This window comes from Danio rerio, chromosome 6 (genome assembly GCF_049306965.1).
Source record: "Danio rerio strain Tuebingen ecotype United States chromosome 6, GRCz12tu, whole genome shotgun sequence".
Taxonomy (NCBI): Eukaryota; Metazoa; Chordata; class Actinopteri; order Cypriniformes; family Danionidae; genus Danio; species Danio rerio.
In genome coordinates this window covers 48,666,468-48,690,403 of record NC_133181.1, presented here as the reverse complement: position 1 = coordinate 48,690,403, position 23,936 = coordinate 48,666,468, and the positions used below count along the sequence as shown (strand labels likewise).

The window sequence follows — 23,936 nt, the reverse complement described above, 5'->3', positions numbered from 1 at the left end:
ACATTATCATGTTTATTGACAAAATATACAATGGCCACAATATAAAGAATATAATTACATTTTCGGATCAGAAAAGATGCATTAAATAACCTAAATGCAAATGCAAATAACATTCTCATGACAAAATAATAGGCTGCACGTCATCGACCCTCCTAAATATGCATGCTTTGAACGCCGCCTGGACCAATCGGATCACAGGAGCGTAACTAAGTGTTTTAGAAAGACACACTATGAGCTCGCTCTTGTGCTTCAGTTGTCCAGTAGCCAATCCTCGGCTGTCTTCAGCGGGCGCTCAGAAGCTCAGCCTTCGGCGCTAGGATCCAGAGGGCAGGGCTTTGATTTCTCAACTAATTCCTCTGGCAAAACACGAAAGGCTCATATGCACAACTTCCTGGATAGAGAAGCGGATTCAAGCGACTGACTTTGTAGATGCGCGCGCTCGAGATAGAGAGAGAGAGAGCCGCTGTACAGAACAGACGAGGACGAGCATCTGAAAGTGCGTCCGGCTGGGATTAATAACTACTTGATAATGTAAAGAGAATGTAAAAAAGGACGCCACAGACAAGAGAAGTGTGCGCGGATTGTGGGCTGTCCGAAATGTCCCACCAAACAGGCGCAAGATTCGTCGCCGGTCATTAAACATCGCCTCGACCACTTGTCATTATTTTGGTTCGTCAAGTTTGTGGTGTTTTTTCTTCACTGACGCTCAATTTTGATCCGCCATTCTGGCTCTAATTGCGCATTTAGACATGTGGAGATTGCGAGGACCGTGTCGTTTAGGGATGTTGTGTTTGACTTTATCAGCCCTTCTCATCCAACCCATCAGCTGTCATCCCGGTAAGAGAGGCCTTTGTGCTTAATATTTTATCATCGGAATCATATTTTTTCTCCTCTGAAAAGTTGTGTTCGGCGTGCAGGTGCATCCGTGTCGATCAGCGCCAGAGATCATGAGGCATTAAGAGTGATGGTGTGTGTTTAGAGCACGTAACTGTAGGGTGCAAAGCGAAATGATCGTAACTGTAGCTGATGAATTTTAGCATTTAAAAAGGTGGATATGATTCATCACCGATTGTCAGTTTTGAAGTGTTCAGTGACAGGATTTAGCTAAGAGATCGAATGGTCTCGCGGACTTGATTGTTCCCAAGGTGATGTCATGCAGGCTGCGTGAAGGGTATCCAGAAACTCATAGATTTGACTTGAGTTAATTAAGTATTTTATTTAATTTCCCTCGTTTTAAAGTGTAATTAATAAAAAAGTAATAAAACATATTTTAATTAGATTTGTATTATTTTTTTTGCTTTAAAATATTATATATATATATATATATATATATATATATATATATATATATATATATATATATATATAATTAACTTACTACAACGGTCCAAAAACGAGTACAGTCAAATTTATATGTTATAGAAAAATATTAAATACAAATAAATAAATAAATAAAAATTAAAGAAGCAAAAAAAAATTTTTTTTTTAATTTTGGAGGTTGTAATTAATTATTTTATGCAATATTTTGCTTGAATTTAATTGTATTATCTTTCAATTTCTAAATATGTTTGGTGACTTGATATATTCATGTATTTATATATACATAAAATATGTATAAAATATGTTGTACTATTATTTTTATTTTGTTTATTTTGTATATTTATTTCAATTTTAATAAACAAATTTTGTTCTTTTAACTGAAAAAAAAAAAAAAATATATATATATATATATATATATATATATATATTATATTTTTAAATATGAAATATTTAGTTTATTTTACTGATTATTGATATTTTGTAGTATTTTTTTATTGAGATATTATTTAGTTATGTTATATTATGTTTAGTCTCTGTTATATCAAGTTATGTTCTATTTTTTGCTTCTTTATATCACACTGTAAAATGCGCTTTCAGAAATCCATTATTTACTGTATCATCATGAATAGGATATTAATTTTATTTTAACAAAATGATTGAAGTTTTATTGATGTTCATCTAGTTTATAATCAATTACACTGTAAAATGTTTTCATCATTACAAAGCATCTTTTTCCCCATTTATATTTCACAGTAATTTCTTTCATATTACAAATGGAACCACTTGCGTCAATTTAATTGCTGCTTTGAATTAAGATTTCGATTTTATCTGGCCATTATTTTTTTACAATGGTGAAAAAGCAGCTTAAACCAGCATAAGTTGGTACGCTGGTCTGAGGTGGTTTAAGCTCGTCTCCCAACCTGGATTTCAACTGCCAGCCTGACCATCTGTCAAATACCAGTCTGAACAGATGGGAAGACCAGCTATATCCAACAAACCATTTTAGGCCTGTTTAAGCCTGTAAATGGTCACTTTGTTCAAACACAGCCGACATATTTAGGGTGTGTTCACACTTGGCAGGTTTGAATAGATTAAAACGAGCTCTGGTGTGATTGCTCTATTAGTGCTCTTCATTTGAATAAGTCTAAATGCTGCCATCCCAGCTTTGGTGCTCCAAACAAGCAACCTCGACTGTGATTTGACTTGTTGTGAGCACATAAACTATATATTATGACAGAGTGTTTGTTTCCGTCCATTGAACTTGCCTCAGTAATTCAATGTCATTTAAATTTGCAACCGCTCAGAGTTTAATTAAGTATAATTAATGTTTTGTATTAACTAAAAATATTAATAATAAATAAGTTGGTTTGATGATTATACATGGATTAATGTCTTCCAAATTGGTATTTAAAAAGGGAATCCCAGACCAGACTGACCAGACGACCAACTAAGCCCAATAAATCATTCTAGGCCAGTTTAAACCTGTTAACAATTGATTTGTCAACAAATTAATGCTGTGTTCACATTTGTCAGGTCTGGTAAATCTAGTCTGGTTCTAAAGGAATAATTCACCCAAAAATTTACATTTTCTCATTATTTACTCAAGTGTCAAGTTGTTCCAAACATTTATAACCTTTTTTTATCGACCACAAAAGAAGATATTTTGAAGAATGTTGAAAACCAGCAACCATTGACGTCCATTGTAAAAAAAATAAATACTATGCAAGTCAATGGCTACCAGTTTCTGACATTTTTCAAAATATCTTCTTTTTTGTTCAGGTGGTTCCAAACCTTTATAAGTTTTTTTTAGTTGTTGTTGTTGTTGTAGTTGTTGTTGTTGAACACAAAATAAGATATTTTGAAGAATGTTGGAGAAATGTTAAAGAAAAACAAATACTTTGAAAGTCAATAGCTACCCGTTTTTGACATTTTTCAAATGATCTTTTTTGTGTTCAGGTGGCTTCAAACCTTTCTAAGTTTTTTTGTTGTTGTTGTTGAACATAATAAATCACTTTGAAGAACGACGGAAACCAGAACCAATTGACAGCCATAGTAGAACAAATAATGGCTAATGTAAATAATGTCAATGGCTACCAGTTTCTGACATAAATTGGACAAACTAATATGGTCAATGTGTATGAGTCTGTGTGTGAATATGAGAGTGTATGGGTGTTTCCTAGTACTGGGTTGTGGCTGGAAGGGCATCCGCTGTTTAAAACATATGCTGGAATAGTTGGTGGTTCATTCCGCTGTGTCGACCCCTGATAAGCAAGGTACTAAGCCGAAGGAAAATGATTGAATGAATGAATGAATGAATGAATGAATGTTGGTTACCAGCGTCCACTGACATCCATAATAGGAAAAATAAATACTATGGAAGTCAATGGTTACAGGTTTGCAACATTCTTCAAAATATCTGAATTTGTGTTCAACAGAAGAAAAAAAACTCAGTGTCTTGTAACAAGTGAAAGGCCAATCAATTATGGCAGAATGTTCATTTTTGGGTGAACTATTTTTAAGACTAAATTTAAAGTAACCAAACAAACAAAGATCTGCTTAAAAAGGATGCATTTCTAATGCCTGTAATGAACACTGCATGATTAACAAGAAAAATCAGACACTTGGGCTTTCTATAGTAGCGTTGCATTCATATTTCAGTCCGGGTTTGTATAGAATTGTAACAAGACCTGCCTTTTCAGAGGTCTTGGTCTCTGAGTAATAAAAAATAAAAGATGAATTGTTTGTTTTTTTCATACAAGGCTTTGTTTTATTTGAAGCAAGCCTAACCTTAGTCTGGTTCATTAGAATATTGCACTAAACACAAATTGCACTTAACATTCCAGGCCAGAGCACATTCATGTCATAACAATGCATCTTTTTTTGTTTTGAAGAAAACGGGGGAAAAAAGCAAGCACTGTCTCATAGATTTATTGCTTATTCAGTTCAGTGATTTCTATTTAATTGTACTGCAGAGAATTACATATTGAGGGAGATGATATTGATGGAGGAATTTGCAGATTTACTTGATAATGTTCAGCAAAAAGGTGAGAACCGGACCCGTTATTAAACTAAGAAGTAATAATAGGAGACACTTATTTTTGTAATGATGTACATGTAGTAGTTGTTCTGTACTGTGATTGTGGTTAGTGGTCACATGCAAACCGTGCTTGAAGAGTATGGGGAAGGACGATGATGACATGCTATTCTCCCTCGTTTTGAGTTTGGGACTAAATACACTCAAAGAATTACTTTTGCTGCTTGTTCATATTGCTTATTTAATATTAGTTAAACCAACCCAGTTCTTGTGTTTTTTGGGCCAACTTAATTGTTCAATCCACTTAAATTAGTACAAATATTTTAGTTAATTCGTTTGAGTTGGGAGTCGGGACAACTTGAAGGAATTGAAGGTGTGGAACCCAGCATTTTTTTTTACAGTGTACCGATAAAACATGAAGCCAAATAGAGATATAATTACATCAATATATGAACAAATAATGGATGTCTGCCTACTTGATAATCAAAAAACCCATTTAGACTGCAATCATAAGCTACTGTACAGTATCACAACCAATGGTTTAAGTGGATTTTGAGCAAAAACAGTAATGACTGAAAATGAAACATTCTGAAAACTAGGGAGAAGATGTAATGTTATGTGCATTTATATAGCACATTAATTGTGTATGGCCATATACCCAAAGATCTACAATGTTTGAAGATCTTGCTAAACTATGTGGTTGTGTGGACATTAAAACTTTAGTTGAGTTTTTGCCTCATAACATTAGCGTGCACGCTGTTTTCTCCTTTCTGATTGGCCAACACAGCTGGGTTCACTGAAAAAAAAAAGCTTTTTTTTACTCTTTGTGAGGTTCTAGTCCACCTTTTTACCTTAGGTGTTTCTAGTTCAGATATCTAAATACTCCAACCCAGGCTCATTGCGGATACATACCCAGGTCTACATTTCTGGTGATATCGAAATACATTAACCGAGGTACGTCTGCTTGCAGTTTTTGTATTTGCAAATCCACCTGACTATGTACACTTTTTGATGATCTCAAATTTCTTTTGCGCATCCTCTACTTGTGTAAATGCACCAAAAGATGCAATATACACTTCGGCTGACCAAGCCAGCCTAATGTGGACTGGCTGACCGACTGATCCACCCACCCCCTTTCCTAAACCCAACCGATAGTGTTTTTAAAAGCAATCTAGAAAAAGAAAAGTTCTCATGGCTGCATGATATAACCACATTTTCAGCCAGTTGTTTAATTATTGAATAATTTTTTTAACCTGGTTTCTGAAACCATTCTTAGCCAGACTCTAACCCGTCATAGGGGTCAAATGCGATCCGCATCCCAAGTCAATTGGCATATGCTGCGAGCTAGAGCTGCACGATTCTGTCTGCAATAAGAATCACATTTTTTTTTTTTTTGCTTAAAATAAAGATCATGATTTTCTCATTCTGTAGATGTAAAGTAAATGTTAATATGATTAGGCTGTTTGTTTGTTAGGCTTATTGTTATTTCTCAAACATACAGCATGGTTAGATAAACAGTAATAACAGTAGGTCTATGTGTAGGTCTACTGTTGGTTAAAATGCTCAATTTTGTATAGACTTGGAATGGTGGACTTTAACAGACTTTAAATATGTCCTGGTCGTTAATACACAGTAAAGTGACATCAGAATACAACTATCCATAATTCTGAAGTTGATTTATTATGTTTGAAATATATGCTTACCATATGTCATTGACAACATTATCAGACCATTTTTAATGGTAAAATGAGACATTTGTCATTATCAGATTCCCTCCTGCATTATATTCAACAGTATATAGTCTAGAGTACTAAGTCTGACAGTGTTACACATTTATTCTCATGCACAACTCGCTGTGTTCGCTATGAAAGAAAAAAACATATCAAATGCTTGTTGTAATCATAACTAAAATGTGATATGATCACTTTCACTGTCAAGTGCGCTCATGTCATGGCTGCTGTCACTTTGAGAAAAAGCACACACATGCAAATCATACTTTCCGTGCAGCTCCCAAACGATTAATCTGTGAACATTGTATTAGCACTTTATTACCTGTTATTCACAGCCTATAGAGGTTTTGTTCACTAAAGTAGAAGCGGGCACGTCCTCTCTGGTAAGAGGAGGAAATTACATTTTGGACAGAAATGACATTTTTGGATGAGTTATGTATTATAAATACAGTATATGACACTTTTAACACCATTAGGAGGTGTCCATGTTGCTGAGCAATGTATATAAAACAATGTGAAGACTTGTGCGTTCGCCTTTACGCTATACTCTCCTTACATTAAAAATATAACTTGCTGAATTGTAGAGATGCTGGGTTAAGATCATATGGAGGGGCGAATTGAGATTGTGATCTTTTTTCCGATTAATCGTGCAGCCCTACTGCGAGCTACTAGACAAACTGGTAACACCGGAAAAACTATCTATATTCATGTAAGCAGTTGGTGGTATCGCAAAAAAGAACAGAAGCCTTTGGCAAAATGGAGCCAGACTTGCATATTTTGTGGTTTCCATAAATGTAGACAGGGGTACATATCCACAATGAGCCTGTGCTGAAAAATTCGTAAATCAAGAGGCATTTTCTAGACAAGCAAAAAGTATTGTCTTATTTTCAGAAACAATATGTTAAATTAAGTGGGCTTTTCTTTAAAGCAGGGGTTCACACTCGGTCCTGGAGGGCAGGTGTCCTGTAGAGTTTAGCTTCAACCCTAATCAAACACACCTGAACAAGCTAATCAAGCTCTTACTAAGTATACTAGAAACTTCCATGCAGGTGTGTTGAAGCAAGTTGGAGCAAAGATCACCAGGACACCGTCCCTCTAGGACCGACTTTGGACAACCCTGCTTTAAAGAGTTTTGCCAATGGGGTTAGCAAAATAATCTTGTTTTTTTTTTTTTTTTAATAAGAATTGTTTATTATTATTTTATTTTTGCTAAAACACAGTATATGGGTTAAACATATGTTACAGTGATAAATAAGCTTAGTTTTAATAAATAAAAAATGCTAAAATCAAGGAAATGTCTTTAGTTTTGCTGTATTGGAAATCTGAACCATGACACCAGTCGTATCAAACCAAACTATGAATTTTGTGATCTGTTACACCCATAATTGTCATCTCTTTCAATGAGATGTGAGAATATTATTTAAATTATTGTGCATTATCATCACATTACCATTGTACAACATAATTATGAATCATGCTAGAGATTACAGCCAAAGGGAAAGTTATTATGGCATAGCGAATTTTTTTATTTTATTTATTTATTTATTTATTTTTCCAGCTCCACATATGCCAAATTTCCCTTTTAAACTGTGGCTCACGGACACTCTTGGCATCATATGAGCTTAATGAGGATAGTGGAAAAAAAATCCTGGCTGGAAAAAATGGAACGTGAAAACAAATTGAACAAACCACCAGACCTTTTCGCCATTGCCAAGACGCCACAGAAACGAATAGAAATATAAGCTTGGAAATGTGTCGAGCCTTTATTACTCAAAGATAATAGCATGTGTGGGTGAGCAGAAGAACAGAACATGGCGGACATCGCAACTCAGCATTTCCTTTTCCTGTCCCAGCCCTCATTAGCTTTTGTTTGAGAACTGACACTTGCTTTTGTACACTGCCACATATCCCGTCCTTTTATTTCTATTAGCTGGATCATATTTCTGTGGCTGACGATGAGCCGAGATGGTCTTTTTTTGTTGGCCGGTGGTTTGTAAATTGTGAGTTTAGATAACATCTAATGGTAACAGCGAGTTACATCAGGTTGCGTAATGGTTTATGGGGAGATGTTACGTTTGACATCAAAATCCGAACAGATGTTTTATTCTTATTGAAGACAGGCTGGCCACTGGGCATCAGTGTTCAGTGTTAAAACTTTTCTGGCCCAAGACCGTTCCCCATTGTCTTCCCCCGCGCTTCTCAGAAATGAAAGGGCACTTCATTATTTGTTTCAGGAAGGGCTGGGACTTCCGATTATATAATTCTTTTTGTTTCCCAATTCTATTTGAATTATATATTGTTTGTGTGGCTCTCGTGTTGTGTGGAGAGACCAAATACGCTGCTGGTCACAAGCTTGGAATTATTGGCATTTTTTTTTAGAAATGTTTTTGGAAATTATAGTAAAAACATTAATATTGTGAAATATTAAGACAAATTAAAATATATTATTCAAATATAGTTATATATAGTTTATAGAATATAGTTTATATTATTTATTATTATTTCATTATTATACAGTTGAAGTCATAATTATTAGCCCCCCTTAATTATTAGCCCTCCATTTATTTTTTAACAATTTCTGTTTAAAGAAAAGATTTTTTTCAACACTTTTCTAAACAAAATAGTTTTAATACCTCATTTCTAATAACTTTTTTATTTTATCTGTCATGTTGACAGTAAATAATATTTTACTAGATTATTTTTAAGACACTTCTATACAGTTTAAAGTGACATTTAAAGGCTTAACTAGGTTAATTAGGTTAACTAGGCAGGTTAGAGTATTAGACAAGTTATTGCATTTTGATGGTTTGTTCTGTAGACTATCGAAAACAAAATAGCTTAAAAAGGCTAATAATTTTGACCTTAAAAGGGTTTTATAAAATTAAAAACTGCTTTTATTTTAGCCACAATAAAGCAAATATTGTGAATAAGACTTTCTCCTGAAGAAAAAATATTATCTGACATACTGTACAAAATTACATGCTCTGTTAAACATCATTTGGGAAATATTTAAAAAAGAAAAACATTCAAAGGGGGCTATTAATAACAATAATACTTGTTTAGTTTAATGTTTTAAAATTTAATTTATTTCAGAATTTTTATCAATCATCACTTCAGATCTTTCAGATGTTTTATCTTATGTGATGATTCACAACTCCGTTATAATTAGGAACGTCCAGATCAGGGGTGTGTTTTGCAAACAACGACATAACTAGTGGCTGAACTGTCATAGTACACAAATATTAATTAGTTTGAATCACTATTAGTATACATTTATGATTATTAAGCTCTTAATCAAAATCATCTCCAAAGGAACATGCTATATTGATGATAAAAGTAATTATGCTGAATATTTACCCTTGATCTCACTGAAACAAACTGCATTTTAAAATATTAAAATCAGTTATTTAAAATTGTAATAATGTTTCAGAGTATTACTGTTTTTACTGTATTGTTCAACAAATAATTGCATCCTCGGTGCACAAAAACGATTACTCTATGGACTGGTAGTGTACTACTATACTACTACTTCTACTATACTACCAATAATATTCCTTCATTCGTTTTCTTTTCGGCTTAGTTCCTTTATTTATCTGGGGTTGCCACAGCGCAATGAACCGCCACTACTACTACTACTACTACATAATAATAATAATAATAATAATAATAATAATAATAATAATAATAATATTAACAATAATAATAATAACAATAATAATAATAATAATGATAATAACACCAATAACAATGATTAATTGTATTTATAATGTGCATTTCTTTAACCCAAAGCACTAAACTAAACGGATATAATCAATAAAAATTACCACATCAATTAAAAACATGGCTAAATAAACATATCTAAATCAACTGTTTGAAATTTTAAAGTTGTGCATTTCTATTGTTAACAGAAAGTACATTCCGTAATTTGGAGGCTTTGAATAAAAAGCTCTTTAGAAGACATACTTAAAAGAAAGCAAAGATACTCAGGTGCAGTCCCACGTAGTGCTTTATAGGCATGACAATAACCATTTTCAAGGTTTACCACGGTTTGGAAAACTTGAGGTTTTAAAATTACTAAAATGTTCTGTAATACCATTCCTAAGGTAAGGTTTTTAATGTGGGTTTTTATCTGTACTTTACAAACTAATGAAGAAAGCATAAGTTAAAGATTTATTTTAATTATTTAGCCTAACATGTCTACTGTTTCAAAATTTGTGGGTGGGGAGTTTGTTGTTGTTGTTTTTTTACCCAGACATTTAAAAATAACTTATTTTAGAGCATTAATAATAACAAAACCGTAAAACCATGATATTTTTATCCAAGGTTATCATACCATCAGAAGCTTATACCGGTCCATGCCTAGTGCTTTACAGTATATGTTAAAATAAGAATTTCAAAATCAACTCTTGCATTGATTGGAAACCAGTGGATCTGTGAAAGCACAAGTGTAATGTGTTCCTCTGAGAAGTACGATAATGGCTTGATGAAAATGTAAAAATTGTGAAAGGCTAGAAGCATCATTGAAAGATCCTCATCTTGACAGACGTGTTTGTTAGTGCTGACATTACCTCAGTCAATCACATGCTCCCAGTTCACATCCAGCTATGTTTTGTATTAAATCCATCGCACACCATCAAGCTACACTCTCAGGCATATTCTTGTTCTTTTTGTCCATGCGAGACCTACTTCAGATGTCAATCAGTGAAGATCATTGATTTTTAAACAAACCAGATCTTAAATGTGGTGAGTTTATGAAGGCACGACAGTTCATCATTAAAGCCAACAGATTCTAAAGTTGATGTTCAACATGCACAAATCTGTTCAAATCTCAGAAACCACGGTTTCACAACCCTTTTAAAGCCACGTCAGATGTGTAGCTGTAAATTTGCCTGCGTCTGCAGAAGAAGGTCAAAGATCTCCGAACCCTGTAGGGAGTGTCTATCATCTTCTCCGGCCGACACCACTGGAAACTTCTGCTTGACACCAGTATCCATCAAGGGCCTCCTGTCAAAAGACACTGGATTTTTAATGCTCCACCTTGCCCTTCAGTCTTTGTTGCGGCGCTCTCGCTCTACCCTAATGAGGAGTCCTTTCCCGTGTGATTGAAAGGCAGTCGGTGCAATAAAATCAGAAAAAGAAGCCCTCTACTCCTCTGCCATTCTTATCCACCCATTGCCAAAATCCTGACCTGCATACAAAGAGCCTGTAAAGCGTTTAATTGAAAGCAGAGAGTAAAAAAAAAAAATCAATACGCAGGAAGCATTAAAAATAATGGGACGCAGTGATCCAGAACTATATTTCATATCCAGAGATGGGTGTGACTTTTACATATGTCACCGGCTCACTTTAGAGTGTGTTTTACAGTCTTTTTTAAACTGCATTGGAGTTTTGACTGCGCTTTAATGGAGTGTTTAAAGTTTTAGTTCTCAGAAAGATCTCTCCTGTTGGAACCCGCCTTTTGGAGTCAGATACGGTTAATAAAACACTGGCGTTTTACCTTACAGTTTGTAATTACATTTTGTGGTTGGAATTGAAGTATTAAGTGGTGATGGTTTTACAGGAGGATATGGATATGGACATAGATATGAATCTGCATGCTGTTGTGTCTTATTCTCGGATTGTTAGATGAGTGTGTGCTTGGATCTGCTTCGTCAGCAGGATGTTGTCAGCAGGGGAGAGATTCAGAAGGGACTTTTCTCCTCCTCCCATCTTAGTTCTTATTTTACTTGTTTTGTATGCTTGCTCATGTCTTGTTTTACACGTATATCTATGTAAACGTGACCATCGCATCTTGCTTTCAAATTTTAAATATCTACATTATGTTTAGCTTGTTTGCTGGGATACATTTTTTATAAATTAACATTAAATAAACTTTACATTATTGTCGTGGTTGGTTTAAAATAATAGTATTTTGTGTAGGTACATAAAAATAGGCAGCTGAAATCAGGTGGTTTAAATTCTACATGTAAATGCAACACAGGCTCATTCTGAAAACGTAGACCTATATACATTTCTGGAGATCGTGATTTATGTAGCCAGAAGTATGTATGGCTGTATATTGTCTCTAAAAGAATGCTACGGGGTGGTATGACGCCATTCCTTTTCGCGCTTACCAGCTGACCGCGTACCTTCATATGGACTATTTTTTCCGCTGTTACAAGATTGTCTAGTAGCTCGCCATGTATGTCGGCGGACTTGACACACAGAGAGAAGTTGACCATGACAACGGGGTTTGAGTCTGGTGAAAAACGGTTTCAGAAAGTGGGTAGGACAAAAACCGAAGCCAAAATATAAAATAAACAAGTAAATAACAGGATGAGAATGTGGTAAAATCTGGAAACAGTAAAAATGAGGCAAGGGCTTTTCTTTTTCTGGATTAATTTTGAAAACACTATTGGTTGGGTTTAGTGAAGGAGGAGGGTGGGTCAGTCGATCGGACATTCATTCAGTCAGTCGACAAAGGCCTCTTGTGGATTTACGCGAGAACAACAGGCGCGAAAAGCACTCACGAGAGAAATTTGAGATCTCAGAAAGTGCACACATTGGCCTCTGGTGGATTCGTAAAGACAAAAACTGCAAGGAAAGTAGCTCCTGGGATGTATTTGGTGCTTACGAAATGTATATAATTATAGTAATAATAATTCAGGGGCAGAGTAATTTATATTTTGCAGAATAATAATTCAACTAAAGAACGTTTATCGTTGAAGACAACTGCATATGATTAAGAAACAAATTAATTGAGATATTATTTTGCAACAATATACGATATACATTCAGAAGAGCAGTGTAACTGTAAAAAAGTAGTTTGGTGAAGGAAAAATCATGATTTGGGGTTACACTCAGTATGAGGGCATGCAAGAGATCTGCAGAGCGGATGTAAACATTAACAGTCTGAGGTTTCAAGACATTTGTGCTGCCCATTACATTACAAAACACAGGAGAGGGCAAATCTTTTAGCAGGATAACGCTCCTTCTCATACTTCAGCCTCCACATCAAAGTTCCTGAAAGCAAAGTAGGCCAAGGTTCTCCAGGATTGGCCTGCCATGTCACCAGAATGAACGTTATCGAGCATGTCTGTGATAAGATGGAGGCATTGTAGATGGATCCATGAATCTTGATCAAGTCTGGAAGTCCTCAAGAATGCTTTTGTTGCCATTCCAGATGACTTTATTAGTAAGTTATTAGAGTCATTGCAGAGATGTTGGGATGCAGTCGTCCAAGCTCATGGGAGTAATTAATTAAAAATCAAGGCATTATCATATTTTATTTTGGTCAAAAAAGTGTAATCAAGAGGCTTTTGCCTTTCATGTCACTCTCAAGCCACTTCTGATACCAAATGATCAATTATCAAGTTAATCAAGTTATTATTTGTTGTTTTTAAAACTTGGATAGGCGACAAGACTTTTGTCAGGTAGTGTACATGAATAAATATAATAATTAATATTCATATATTTTTCATATTACCTAATTTTTTTATTATTTCAATATTCCTTCTTTCAATTAAAGAAGGCTTTGTTGTTTATCATTTATTTACATAAATTTTGTGTTATACGAATATTGTTTAAATTGTAAGTGTTTATTTTTTAAGCAAAATGAAAAGATCCTGTTTGACTATGTAATTTTAATTGTTTATGCACTGACATTTATGTGTATTTTTAGCTCTGAGTCAACTAAATTAAATTACTTATGAAGTAGCTAATTGACTTTTTAAATAAAATGATTATAACCTTTATTTAAATACAATTGTAATGGTGTCATAATTAATTAGTTTTTGAAGTATCTTTCCCAACACTGATATACTCTGCTTTTCGAAAGAGTTTCCCCGCAATGTGCTTTGTGCTTCAAGGATGCATTAAATTGAATAAAATTTTTTTAAAGAGAATTATATAATTACAAACATTGTGTCAAAACCTGTAATAAATAGCGTCATTTTGGCATACCTTCCTAAATCTTTGATACATTTTTTTGGGAACCTTTAAAAAAACTGTACTTCAAACAGATGTAGCGTACGCACTCAGATTCTAACCAATAATAAATGCGTTCTGAAGGTTTTTTAAATGAAATATTTTTTGAAAATGCTGCTCATTATGACTCATTTTGCCAGCATGGGTCTCATCTATTCATATACTAAAATAAATGTTATTTTTCTAAGCATTAGGAACTCAGCCCGTAACATGAATGTGAATAATACTCCAGTTGCATTAGTTGTTGAAGTGCTAATTATGTGCTATCACTTTTAGAAGCTATTAGACGATTTTCATTCTGCACATCATAAAATCTGTTTGACCTGCGTTAAAGAAACTCTAGCTACCAGAGTTTGATGGAGACTCACAGGTAGCTCTTTTTACATCTGCTAATGAGTGACCACTTAACAACCAGACAGAGCATCTCAGCAGTGGCATAGCAACGCTCAAAAAAGTACCCTAAGCAACCTCTTTGATTAATCATTCCTTTCCATGCTGATTCGAGTCAGTCAGCATGGATACAGTATAATTTTCACATTGGTGCTGATAACGGAGCTCTCTAGAATGTAATACAATTGCTTCAGTCGTTGTCTTGGTAATGCAAGTGTAATGTAAACAGCAATATTCTGTTTTTAGAACTCCTGTTATTCCGATATTTTCAGTTTAGCCAAACATTAAAGTGCAATTTGCAGTGATCGCCGGTTTTCCTAATCTAATCCGAGAGATCGACTGCACACATTGCTATAAAGACGCCATTTGAAGATGAATTTGGATTTGTGAATCAGAAACATTTCCATTCAGTAAACGTGCAAATAATATGTAATGCTCAAATGTGCTTAACATAATACACACATTTATTAATGATTCCTACTTGTCTTCCTTGTGATGAAGAGTAGGCAAAATCTGAAATGTAGTGAGGGAAAAAAAAAAAGAGTTCATCAGATGCTGAATTCTAACCAGGTTCATGATCGATCATGTCAAAACATGTTGCTATGCACTTTACGAGCTACGCCACTCATGCTACTGTTTGCCGCTCTTTTTAGTTACGTTGTCTCTGTCAATCAAACGGTGATGGGCGGGAATCACTCAACTAGCTCATCCCAACAAGGTGTGCTATTTGCACTTAGCCTAAATAGACACTACAAAATTACCCAACCCCTGGGCCTGTGCCCATAATGCCCATTGGTTAATCCGGCCCTGCCCACAGATACGTATGTATACTACTCCAGACAGTAAAGTCCACAATTGAGGCAGCTCTCTCCTCATAGGGTGTTAGTTCAGTATCCCCTGTTCCCCCGCCTGTTCGGTCCACACTTTGATGCTGTTCTCCTCTTAACCTGCACCTTTACATCAAACTATTTCTTATTTAATTCGCTCACAGTGCAATGTTCAGACCTTACTGCGTTAACTGCATCAGGTAATCTCTCCCACTCAATTTCTTTTTCTTTTGTTATTAATTCCAGAGGACAAACTTGCAAATAACACAGTTTTTCTTCGATCTGCCTCCGATATAAGCACCTCTAATTCAAATTCTGTGAAGTTTCTCTTCTTGCTTGCTTTTGCCATTGCTTTTTTGTTTGGTTTTGCCAAAGTAGAGTCATTACCATCTTTATTAAATGGTTTTACTCTTTTTTAAGTAACAGAGCTCAGCAGGTAAGGGTTAATGGGACACTTTCTGAGGTCAGATACAGTAATACGGGAGTGCCACAAGGTTGTGTTTCATCACCTGTGCTTTTTGCCTTGTACACAAATGATTATAGGAGCACACATTTTAATAATTATATTATGAAATATGCTGATGACACTGCCATTTTAAGTCTCTTACACAAAGACATGGACCTATCATCCTACCACAGTGAAATCGATCATTTCACTCAGTGGTGTGATAAGAACTGTCTTGTGTTAAATGTAAAAAAGACACAAGAAATGGTACTTGACCCACGAAGTGTTTCTGAACACAGGCCTGTGATCATTAAAGACACAGTGATACAGCAAGTCACATCTTACAAATACCTGGGGTTTTATATGGACAGTGTTTTTTGTTGGAGAACACACATTGAGAGTTTATGCACACAACTACAACAGAGGCTTTATTTTTTAAGAAGGCTGAGATTGTATGGGGTGGGTAGCCATATCTTGCTTGTTTTTTACCGAGCTATGTTTGAGAGTCTTATTCGCTATGGAATCACAGTCTGGTTTGGAAACCTGTCTGTTCAGTTGAAAAATAAATTGGTTCATATACAAAAAACAGCCATGAAAATTATAGGGATAAAACAATATGAGCCCATCCAGACTCTATACGAACAGGCGGCTATAAAAAGAGCAATACGTATTAGCACTGATTCTAAACATCCCCTTTTCAGTGAATATCAGCTGTTACCATCAGGAAAAAGACTGAGAATGCCAATGTGTAAAACTAATAGACTGAAGCTTTCGTTTGTTCCTACCTCCATAAAACTGTTGAACTCTACCAATAACACTGCTCCTGCAGTACGCTAACACTTGACTGGGTTCTGTGTTTTATATATTTATATTTATATACGGTCTTACTCTGTAAACAATGTATGTTCTTAACTGTTTGTTCTTAATTGTTTTGTTTTATTTATTTTTACTGTCTGTTTAGACAATGTTGTAGCACCTTTTATGCCCAAGACAAATTTCCTCTCGGGGACAAATAAAGTTAAACCTAAACCTAAACCTATTAGGGGGAGGAGGCAGGGAGGGGTTTTGCGCTCGTGCACGTGAGCTCAGTTTCACGTTAATTCGGATGTACAAAGAGAATATGAGTGGGATTCCGTGTACGGTGTGTTTCATACATCTGAATTTTTTACCGTGTATGCACATTTACAGCTTTGTGGATACGCAATGTTTTAGTATAAATTCATTGCAAGTCTTTGTATATGAGACCCCAGATGTTTTTAACTTGAATTAGTGCAGAAAATGATTGCTGTTTCTAAAGCTGTCCTGCTCTTAAAAGATCTTGTGAGTTCTGTTTTCTAAAGCAAGTCTTATTCTAATTAGCGCTTTAAAAGTAGACGGAATGAGCCTTTGTGTAACCCGCTTCCTATTGGAGACCTAGTTTTCTTGACTGCTTTACCAGCTGAGTAAGTAGTCGCCCAGAGCAGATGAGATATTTACATTTTTATTGAGGTGCAGCACACAACTGGAGGCCAGGGCTCGGGTCAGAGATTCTTCAGCCACAAGCTCTCTCCGAGTCTTTTATCATATGTTTCCAATTGCCACATGCTGCGCTTTGGATCTCCCGTGTGCTTGATGAAGGGCCTCGACCCGTCACGTCCTTATATCGATTCCCAGCCGACTGTCCAATCACCCACACCAATGACACTATGAACCATGTTAAAAAGGCTTAGCATGTTGGAAATGAAAGACCTTGATTCAGTTTGATAGCGTCTTTGATGATAACGCAGCGTATGTGGCACTTGGCTTGAAGGCTCAACTGCGTTTTTTTATGTGCATGGAACGTATAGAAACTAATTACATGTATATTCAGTCATATCAAACAGATAAACTCGCAGCTATAAGTTAATAGCTGTTTTGTAAGGCCTGAAATATTCTGCGATAACAATCTGATGGCAGTAATTGGATGTCAGTCCATGCAGCTTTTAACAAACGATTGTGTTAATTGTACGTTATTTTAAGAGCGAGGTTATACTATCTTAATATAATGATTGATTAGTGGCCTTAATAGCTTGACAGCTACTAAAGCCTCAGAGTGGATATTTTCTCGCTCTCTCTCTTTCACACATTCACTTTGTCCTTCTTTTTTTCCCTTTAGCTCGCTCTCTTTCTTGACCTTAATACTTTTGAGATATAAAAGTATGAGAGAGTTATCGTGCCCCTCGACTTGTCGGAGCCCAATCCAAAATGCTCAGAGAAGTGGTAATTTCCTTTTCTCAGATGTATTAGAGATAGAGCTGAGGTGTATGGATGTGGGCACAAACAGAGACACAATATAAAACACACACACACACTCTTTGCTCCGAGTGTCCTGCCTGTTCACATACTGAAACAAAATCAATCTTTTGCATATTGTATTATAGTCTATGAAGTAAAACATTCATTTCACATAGATAAAGTATGGCTGTGATTGATATTTGTAAATGTGTGCAAACACATATGTGAATCCATATGGCAGTTTTTACATTTATAAAATTATGCATCTAATCTGATTCATTGTTAAAAAATCTTTCACAGTGGCTTTCACAACTTTTTTTTCATGACAGATTTATTTAGTCTATGTTATTTAATTACATTAAATTACTAAGAAATCACTGACAATTGAAGTAAAACTGTTTTGTGCTGTTTGTTCAAACTACTTATTTAAAATAAGATCATAATTAAAGAAGTGGTGGCATGGGGGCTCAGTGGTTAGCAATGTTGCTAGTTCGAGTTCTGGTTGGCATTTCTGTTCGCATGGGTTTTCTACGGGTGCTTTGGTTACCCCGACAGTCCAAATACATATGCTATAAGTAAATAGGATGAACTAAATTGACTGTAGTGAATGAGTGTATAGGTGTTTCCTAGTGCTGGGTTGCAGCTGGAAGGGCATGCGCTCTGTGAAACCAACCTAGGCTCATTCTGAAAAAGTATAGCTATATACATTTCTGAAGAGCATCAAATATGTCCCAGGAGCTACGTGTTTTTTGCAGTTTTTGTTTTGACAAAGCTACCAGAGGCCGCTGTGTAGACTTTTTCAGACCTTGCATTTCTCTTACGAGTGCCATTCACGCCAGCTTTTCTCAAGTAAATCCACCAGAGACCGCTATCAACTGAATGACTGACCGATTGACTGACCCACCCTCGTACTTCCCTAAACCCAACCAATAGTGTTTTCAAAAGCACAGATTTACCCGCTCCATCATACTGCCCTGTATCGTTTGTTATAAAGATGAAATGCAGCCATACGTTAGGGCTGCATGATTAATCGAAAAAATATCACAATCTCGATTCGACCCCACACAATCTTAATGCAGCACCTCTACGATTCAGCCATTATATTTTCAAGGTCAGGAGAGAAGTATAAAGGCGGTCACACAAGTCTTCACATTGTTTTATATATGTTACTCAGCAACGTGGACACCTCCAAATAATGTTAAAAGTGTCCCATACTGTATTTACAAGGTATAATACACCCAAAAATATAAATTCTTTCTTAATAATAACGTATTCGTGACCACAAAATGACACGTGAGCTGACACACTGTTTGTTTACTACTGAGTGAACAGAACATGCTTTGAATAGCAGGCAATAAAATTGTAAATACCGTTCAGTTTGTTGCACAGAGCGATCGTTTGAGAGCGGTTAAACGTGATATTTAATTCATTTTGTCTCTAACGACTTTTCGGTCTTTTAAATCTATTAGGTAATGTGTCACAGTGTCAGTACACTGTTTCAATCTTTCACTCTCAGGCTTGTACTTAATAATTTTACTGAAAACCTCAGACACTGTTGGTTGGTTCCTGTTGGTTGTGCACATTTTTAACCAACCAAGTTTGTCGACGCCATTATAACGACACAGATCACTCTGCCTATTCCAAGTGATTGACCGGTGGTAATTAGTGTGTAAATTTTATCTTTAATTATTTATGATTTGGTTATGGGTAAAACAAAGACCATGCGGGCCAGGTAGTTAAAATGGTAGGCTACAAAGAATGAATTTGTGATGAATTAGTTAATTATTCATAAATAATTTATTCACCTACGTCACCTACGATGACGATTCCATCGTCCATCATGATGTTTCACATTAGACATTGTAAGATGCCAAATTGGTTGACATCGCCCAACCCTACCTACCACACATACACTGTAAAAAATGCAGGGTTCCACACGATTGATTCATGTTGTCCCAACACAAATCGATTAAGTTAAATTTTAACACTTTTAACAAATTTATGTGAATGGAACATTAAAAAATTAAGTTGTCCCATGGAAATCTCAAGAATTATGTTGTTTCAGCTCATTTTGATTTAGTAGTAACAAGTAAAAAAATTACTTTTTTGAGTGTACTTCTGGCTACATAATTCATAATCTTCTAAAATGTATGTAGGGGTACATTTTCAGAATGAGCCTATGTTGTGTAAAACACATGCCACAATAGTTGGCGGTTCATTCCACTATGGTGACCCCTGATAAATAAGGGACTAAGCCGAAGGAAGATTAATAAATGTGTAATAAAAGATAATATGAGTTTTTTGGGACAACCTAATTGTTTTGTGTTCAATTTACTTCAATTTGGCAAAACTAACTAGTTAAATTAGCTTAACATATTGTCCCAACACAAATCAATTGTGTGGAACCCACAATTTTTTAGTGTACAGCTCTTCCTTTGGGATAGTGTTTCTGGAAACTAATGAGCAACTGAATAACTGAGGTAAGAGTAATCCTTTGTGGCATTGTTTTACTCAATTTCTTGATAAAATGGACTAATTTGAAAGATGAGTTTATATATATCTGCACAAAATGAGGCCATAGACTCATTGGTTGTTATTGTTGAGCCCTGATTATACAAACTGAGTTTATAGTATCATGATGTGCAGTGCTGTTGCCTCAGATCCTGCTTATCATAGATGGTTTCACAGGCCACCATTTGGTGCTTCAGTTAGTGATTTAAAACAGGCAAACCATGCCATTTAAGAGCTGCTTGTTGGGTAGCCTTTAAATTTGATTAAGGAACTTTAGAAAACAAATTATAAGATTACAGCTTCTCTAAGAGGATAAACACACATTCTGTCTCAACAAGAATCATTGATATTTCATTCAATTTTTGTTGTTGTTGTTTTGAAAAGCAGCAGAGCAAAATGAATAAGTTTTAAATTAGAGAATAAACAAAACACTTAACCTGTGCTTACTCACTTTGAAAACAAATTAGTTTTTTTCTTTTTTTATTTCTTTTTTTTTAAATAAACAGATAATGGAGAATAGTTAGTGAATCAATGCTAATTCTCAATCCATTGTTTACCCAAACACCATAGCTCAGTGAGTTAGAACATGTCTGCTAACAATTAATCGTTTTTTAAAGATATGATTTTGGTAATAGTGACATTGTATAATTAGGGAAGATTTCCAGTGCTGGCTTGTGGCTGGTAGGGCATCCGCTGTGCAAAACTTATGTATTTGGTGGTTCATTTTGCTGTGGTGACCTTAAATCGGGGAGTAAGCCAAAGTAAAATGAATGAATGAATTAGGGAAGAACATCAATGTGAATTTCAGTTGTTAAAGGTTCAATACAGAACATTTTGTTTTGGTAAAAATGAACCCAAGCAATAGAGCGAATACATAAAAATATATTCCTTACAATGAGTTATATTTTTAGAAGTGAACACTTTTAACGTAAATGTTTTGGTGTTTGCATGTTTACAGAAGTGTCTTTAAAAACCTTTTACAGTATTTTGTTTCAATCAGAGATAGCTGCAAAATCCTGGGGTACATTTAAAAAAAATGAAAGTTTGATGCTAATTTACTCACCTTCTGGTCATCTAAGGCAGTGGTTCTCAAAGTGAGGGTCGGGACCCCCCGAGGGGTCGCGGGACAATGAAAGGGGGTCGCCTGGTGATTTCCAAAAATCTATTTATTTTTATTAAACCATAAGAATTACCATTTTAATCCATAACCTACAAAAAATAGTCTTTTACAGTTACTAAATACACTACTGTATATAGTTACTATAGTAGCTTATAGTTACTAGTTCTATTGGATTGCGACCCCTCAGGTAATTACATTATATTAAAGACTCAGCAATAGCGTCAGATGCAGCAGATTGATTTTATAATACCAGGTTAAACTTTCTGGCACATTTACAGCACTGACATACATTAAAAAATATAACGAAGAATAGACTTGGGTTTATTGGTGTGTGTGCGCCCCATTGCATGCAAGGTTTCTGTATTTATAACCAGCTCAGAGGATATTGGGGGTCGAAAGTTACTGGCATTGTTATTTTGGGGGTCGCGAGCTAAAAAGTTTGGGAACCCCTGATCTAAGGTATAGGGGAGTTTTTTTCTTTTTGTTTAGTTTTTTCCATAGAGTTGAGAATCGAAATTTGATTTTTAATTTTGCAATCAGGAATAGATTGCAAACATTGGAAAAGCTCTGGAAAACTTACGAAAAAATATTTCTATGTCTGGTTGTGTTTTAGATCAAAATTGCACTTTTAAACACTGAAAAAGTTAAATATTACTGTGTCTTTCACTTAAAGTACATTTCTATATTGGGTTAAGTGAAAAATTACAGTTTCTGATTATAACTTGTTCATTCAATTTACCTTAAAACAAAAACTAACCTCCTATTAGCTTTTTCAAAGTAATATTTGTACTTTAAACCAGCAGTTTTCATGTCATGTGACCACATAAAAAGGTACTGTTTATGTGATTTCATTCATTAATTTATTTTCTTTTTGGCTTAGTCCCTTTATTAATCTGGGGTCACTGCCATCTTATCCAGCATATGCTTTACGCAGCGGATGCCCTTCCAGCTGCAACCCATAACTGGAAAACATCCATACACGCTCATTCACACACATAAGCTACGGATAATTTAGCTTACCCAATTTACCTATACCGCATGTCTTTGGATTTGTGGGGGACACCGAAGCACCCTGAGGAAACCTATGCCAACACGGGGAAAACATGCAAATTCCACACTGAAATGCCAACTGACCCAGCCGAGGCTTGAACCAGCGACCTTCTTGCTGTGAGGCGATTGTGCTACCCACTGTGCCACCGTGACACCCCATATGTGCTTTCATTTATTATATATTTCTAATATGAGTTTGATTTCCATCTTTGACTTCATTATTGATAATAAATTAGCAATAGCATAGCCTAATGTTGTATGTATTTATAATAGTTAAATCCAAACTTTACTTGGATTTTGAAGTTCAAGGTCACTGGTACGAGGCCCGGTTGGGTCGGTTGGCATTTCTGTGTGGAGTTTGTATGTTCTCCTCGTGTTGGCGTGAGTTTCCTCTGGGTTCTCCAGTTTCCCCAACAGTCCAAAGACATGTGCTATAGGTGAATTGAATAAGTTAAATTGGCCGCAGTGTATGTGTGTCAGCTATGTTTCCATCCAAAGATGCACAAAAAATGTATGCGCAAAACAAATAAAAGACGTGCAAATAAAGCAGCGTTTCCATCCAACAATTCAAAGACGAAAAAATCATCACTTCCTGATTATCTGGTGCGAAATATCAACAGTAAAGACTTTTTTTTTTTTTTGCAGTTGGTGAAGCTGAATGAATCTTTTCCTTATTTAATAAATGACGACACACAATGAATGCATGGTGACTTTTAAAGGCATCAGACGCAGAGCCACAGACACTATTGACTATTCTGGAGGTCATTAATTATATAATAGCATTAAAACTGAAATCCTTAATGTGTTTTAGAATGACAAAAACAACGTTTCTGATGTTTTACTATGTGCTCAGCCTGCTGGTTTGTCCATTCACACACATTATTATCATTACATGATCTCTTATATCAAAATCACTTGACCTTTTTTAAATGTGCACACTGGCATATCCAAAATGTGCATAAACATCAAGTGTGCCGCAAGCCTGCGTTTGAGTGAAGGTCTCGGCTGTTAGATCGCCCCCTGGGGGCTGGCTGCAGTACAAGTCATAAAGCCCGCCTCCTCCGTGTTAATGAAGGAGACTTGAGCCCAAATAAAAAAATTAATTACACTTGCAATAAAATGTCCCGAAAAATGGTTCTGGTCAATTAAGGCACTGATTATTGTGCTGAAATAGGTGCAGATCCTCATTTTTGTAAACAGTTTGTTTTTTACAGTAATTTAATGCTGGGCGTGTCATCGTGATTGACAGCTGTGATTGACAGTTTCTCAAAGCAGCGCCTCTGAGCTTCGG

The 23,936-nt window shown here is 35.4% G+C and overlaps 1 protein-coding gene across 1 annotated transcript in view; it reads left to right on the top strand.

Moving 5' to 3' along the window:
* Positions 1-259: 259 nt before the first annotated feature.
* ca16b (carbonic anhydrase XVI b) overlaps positions 260-23,936 on the top strand; it is a 211,098-nt gene continuing 187,421 nt past the window's right edge. The window contains exon 1 of the mRNA XM_021477262.3: positions 260-837. Within this exon, the coding sequence (XP_021332937.1) occupies positions 750-837 (88 nt within the window). The 5' untranslated portion in view covers positions 260-749. The remainder of the gene's footprint in view (positions 838-23,936) is intronic.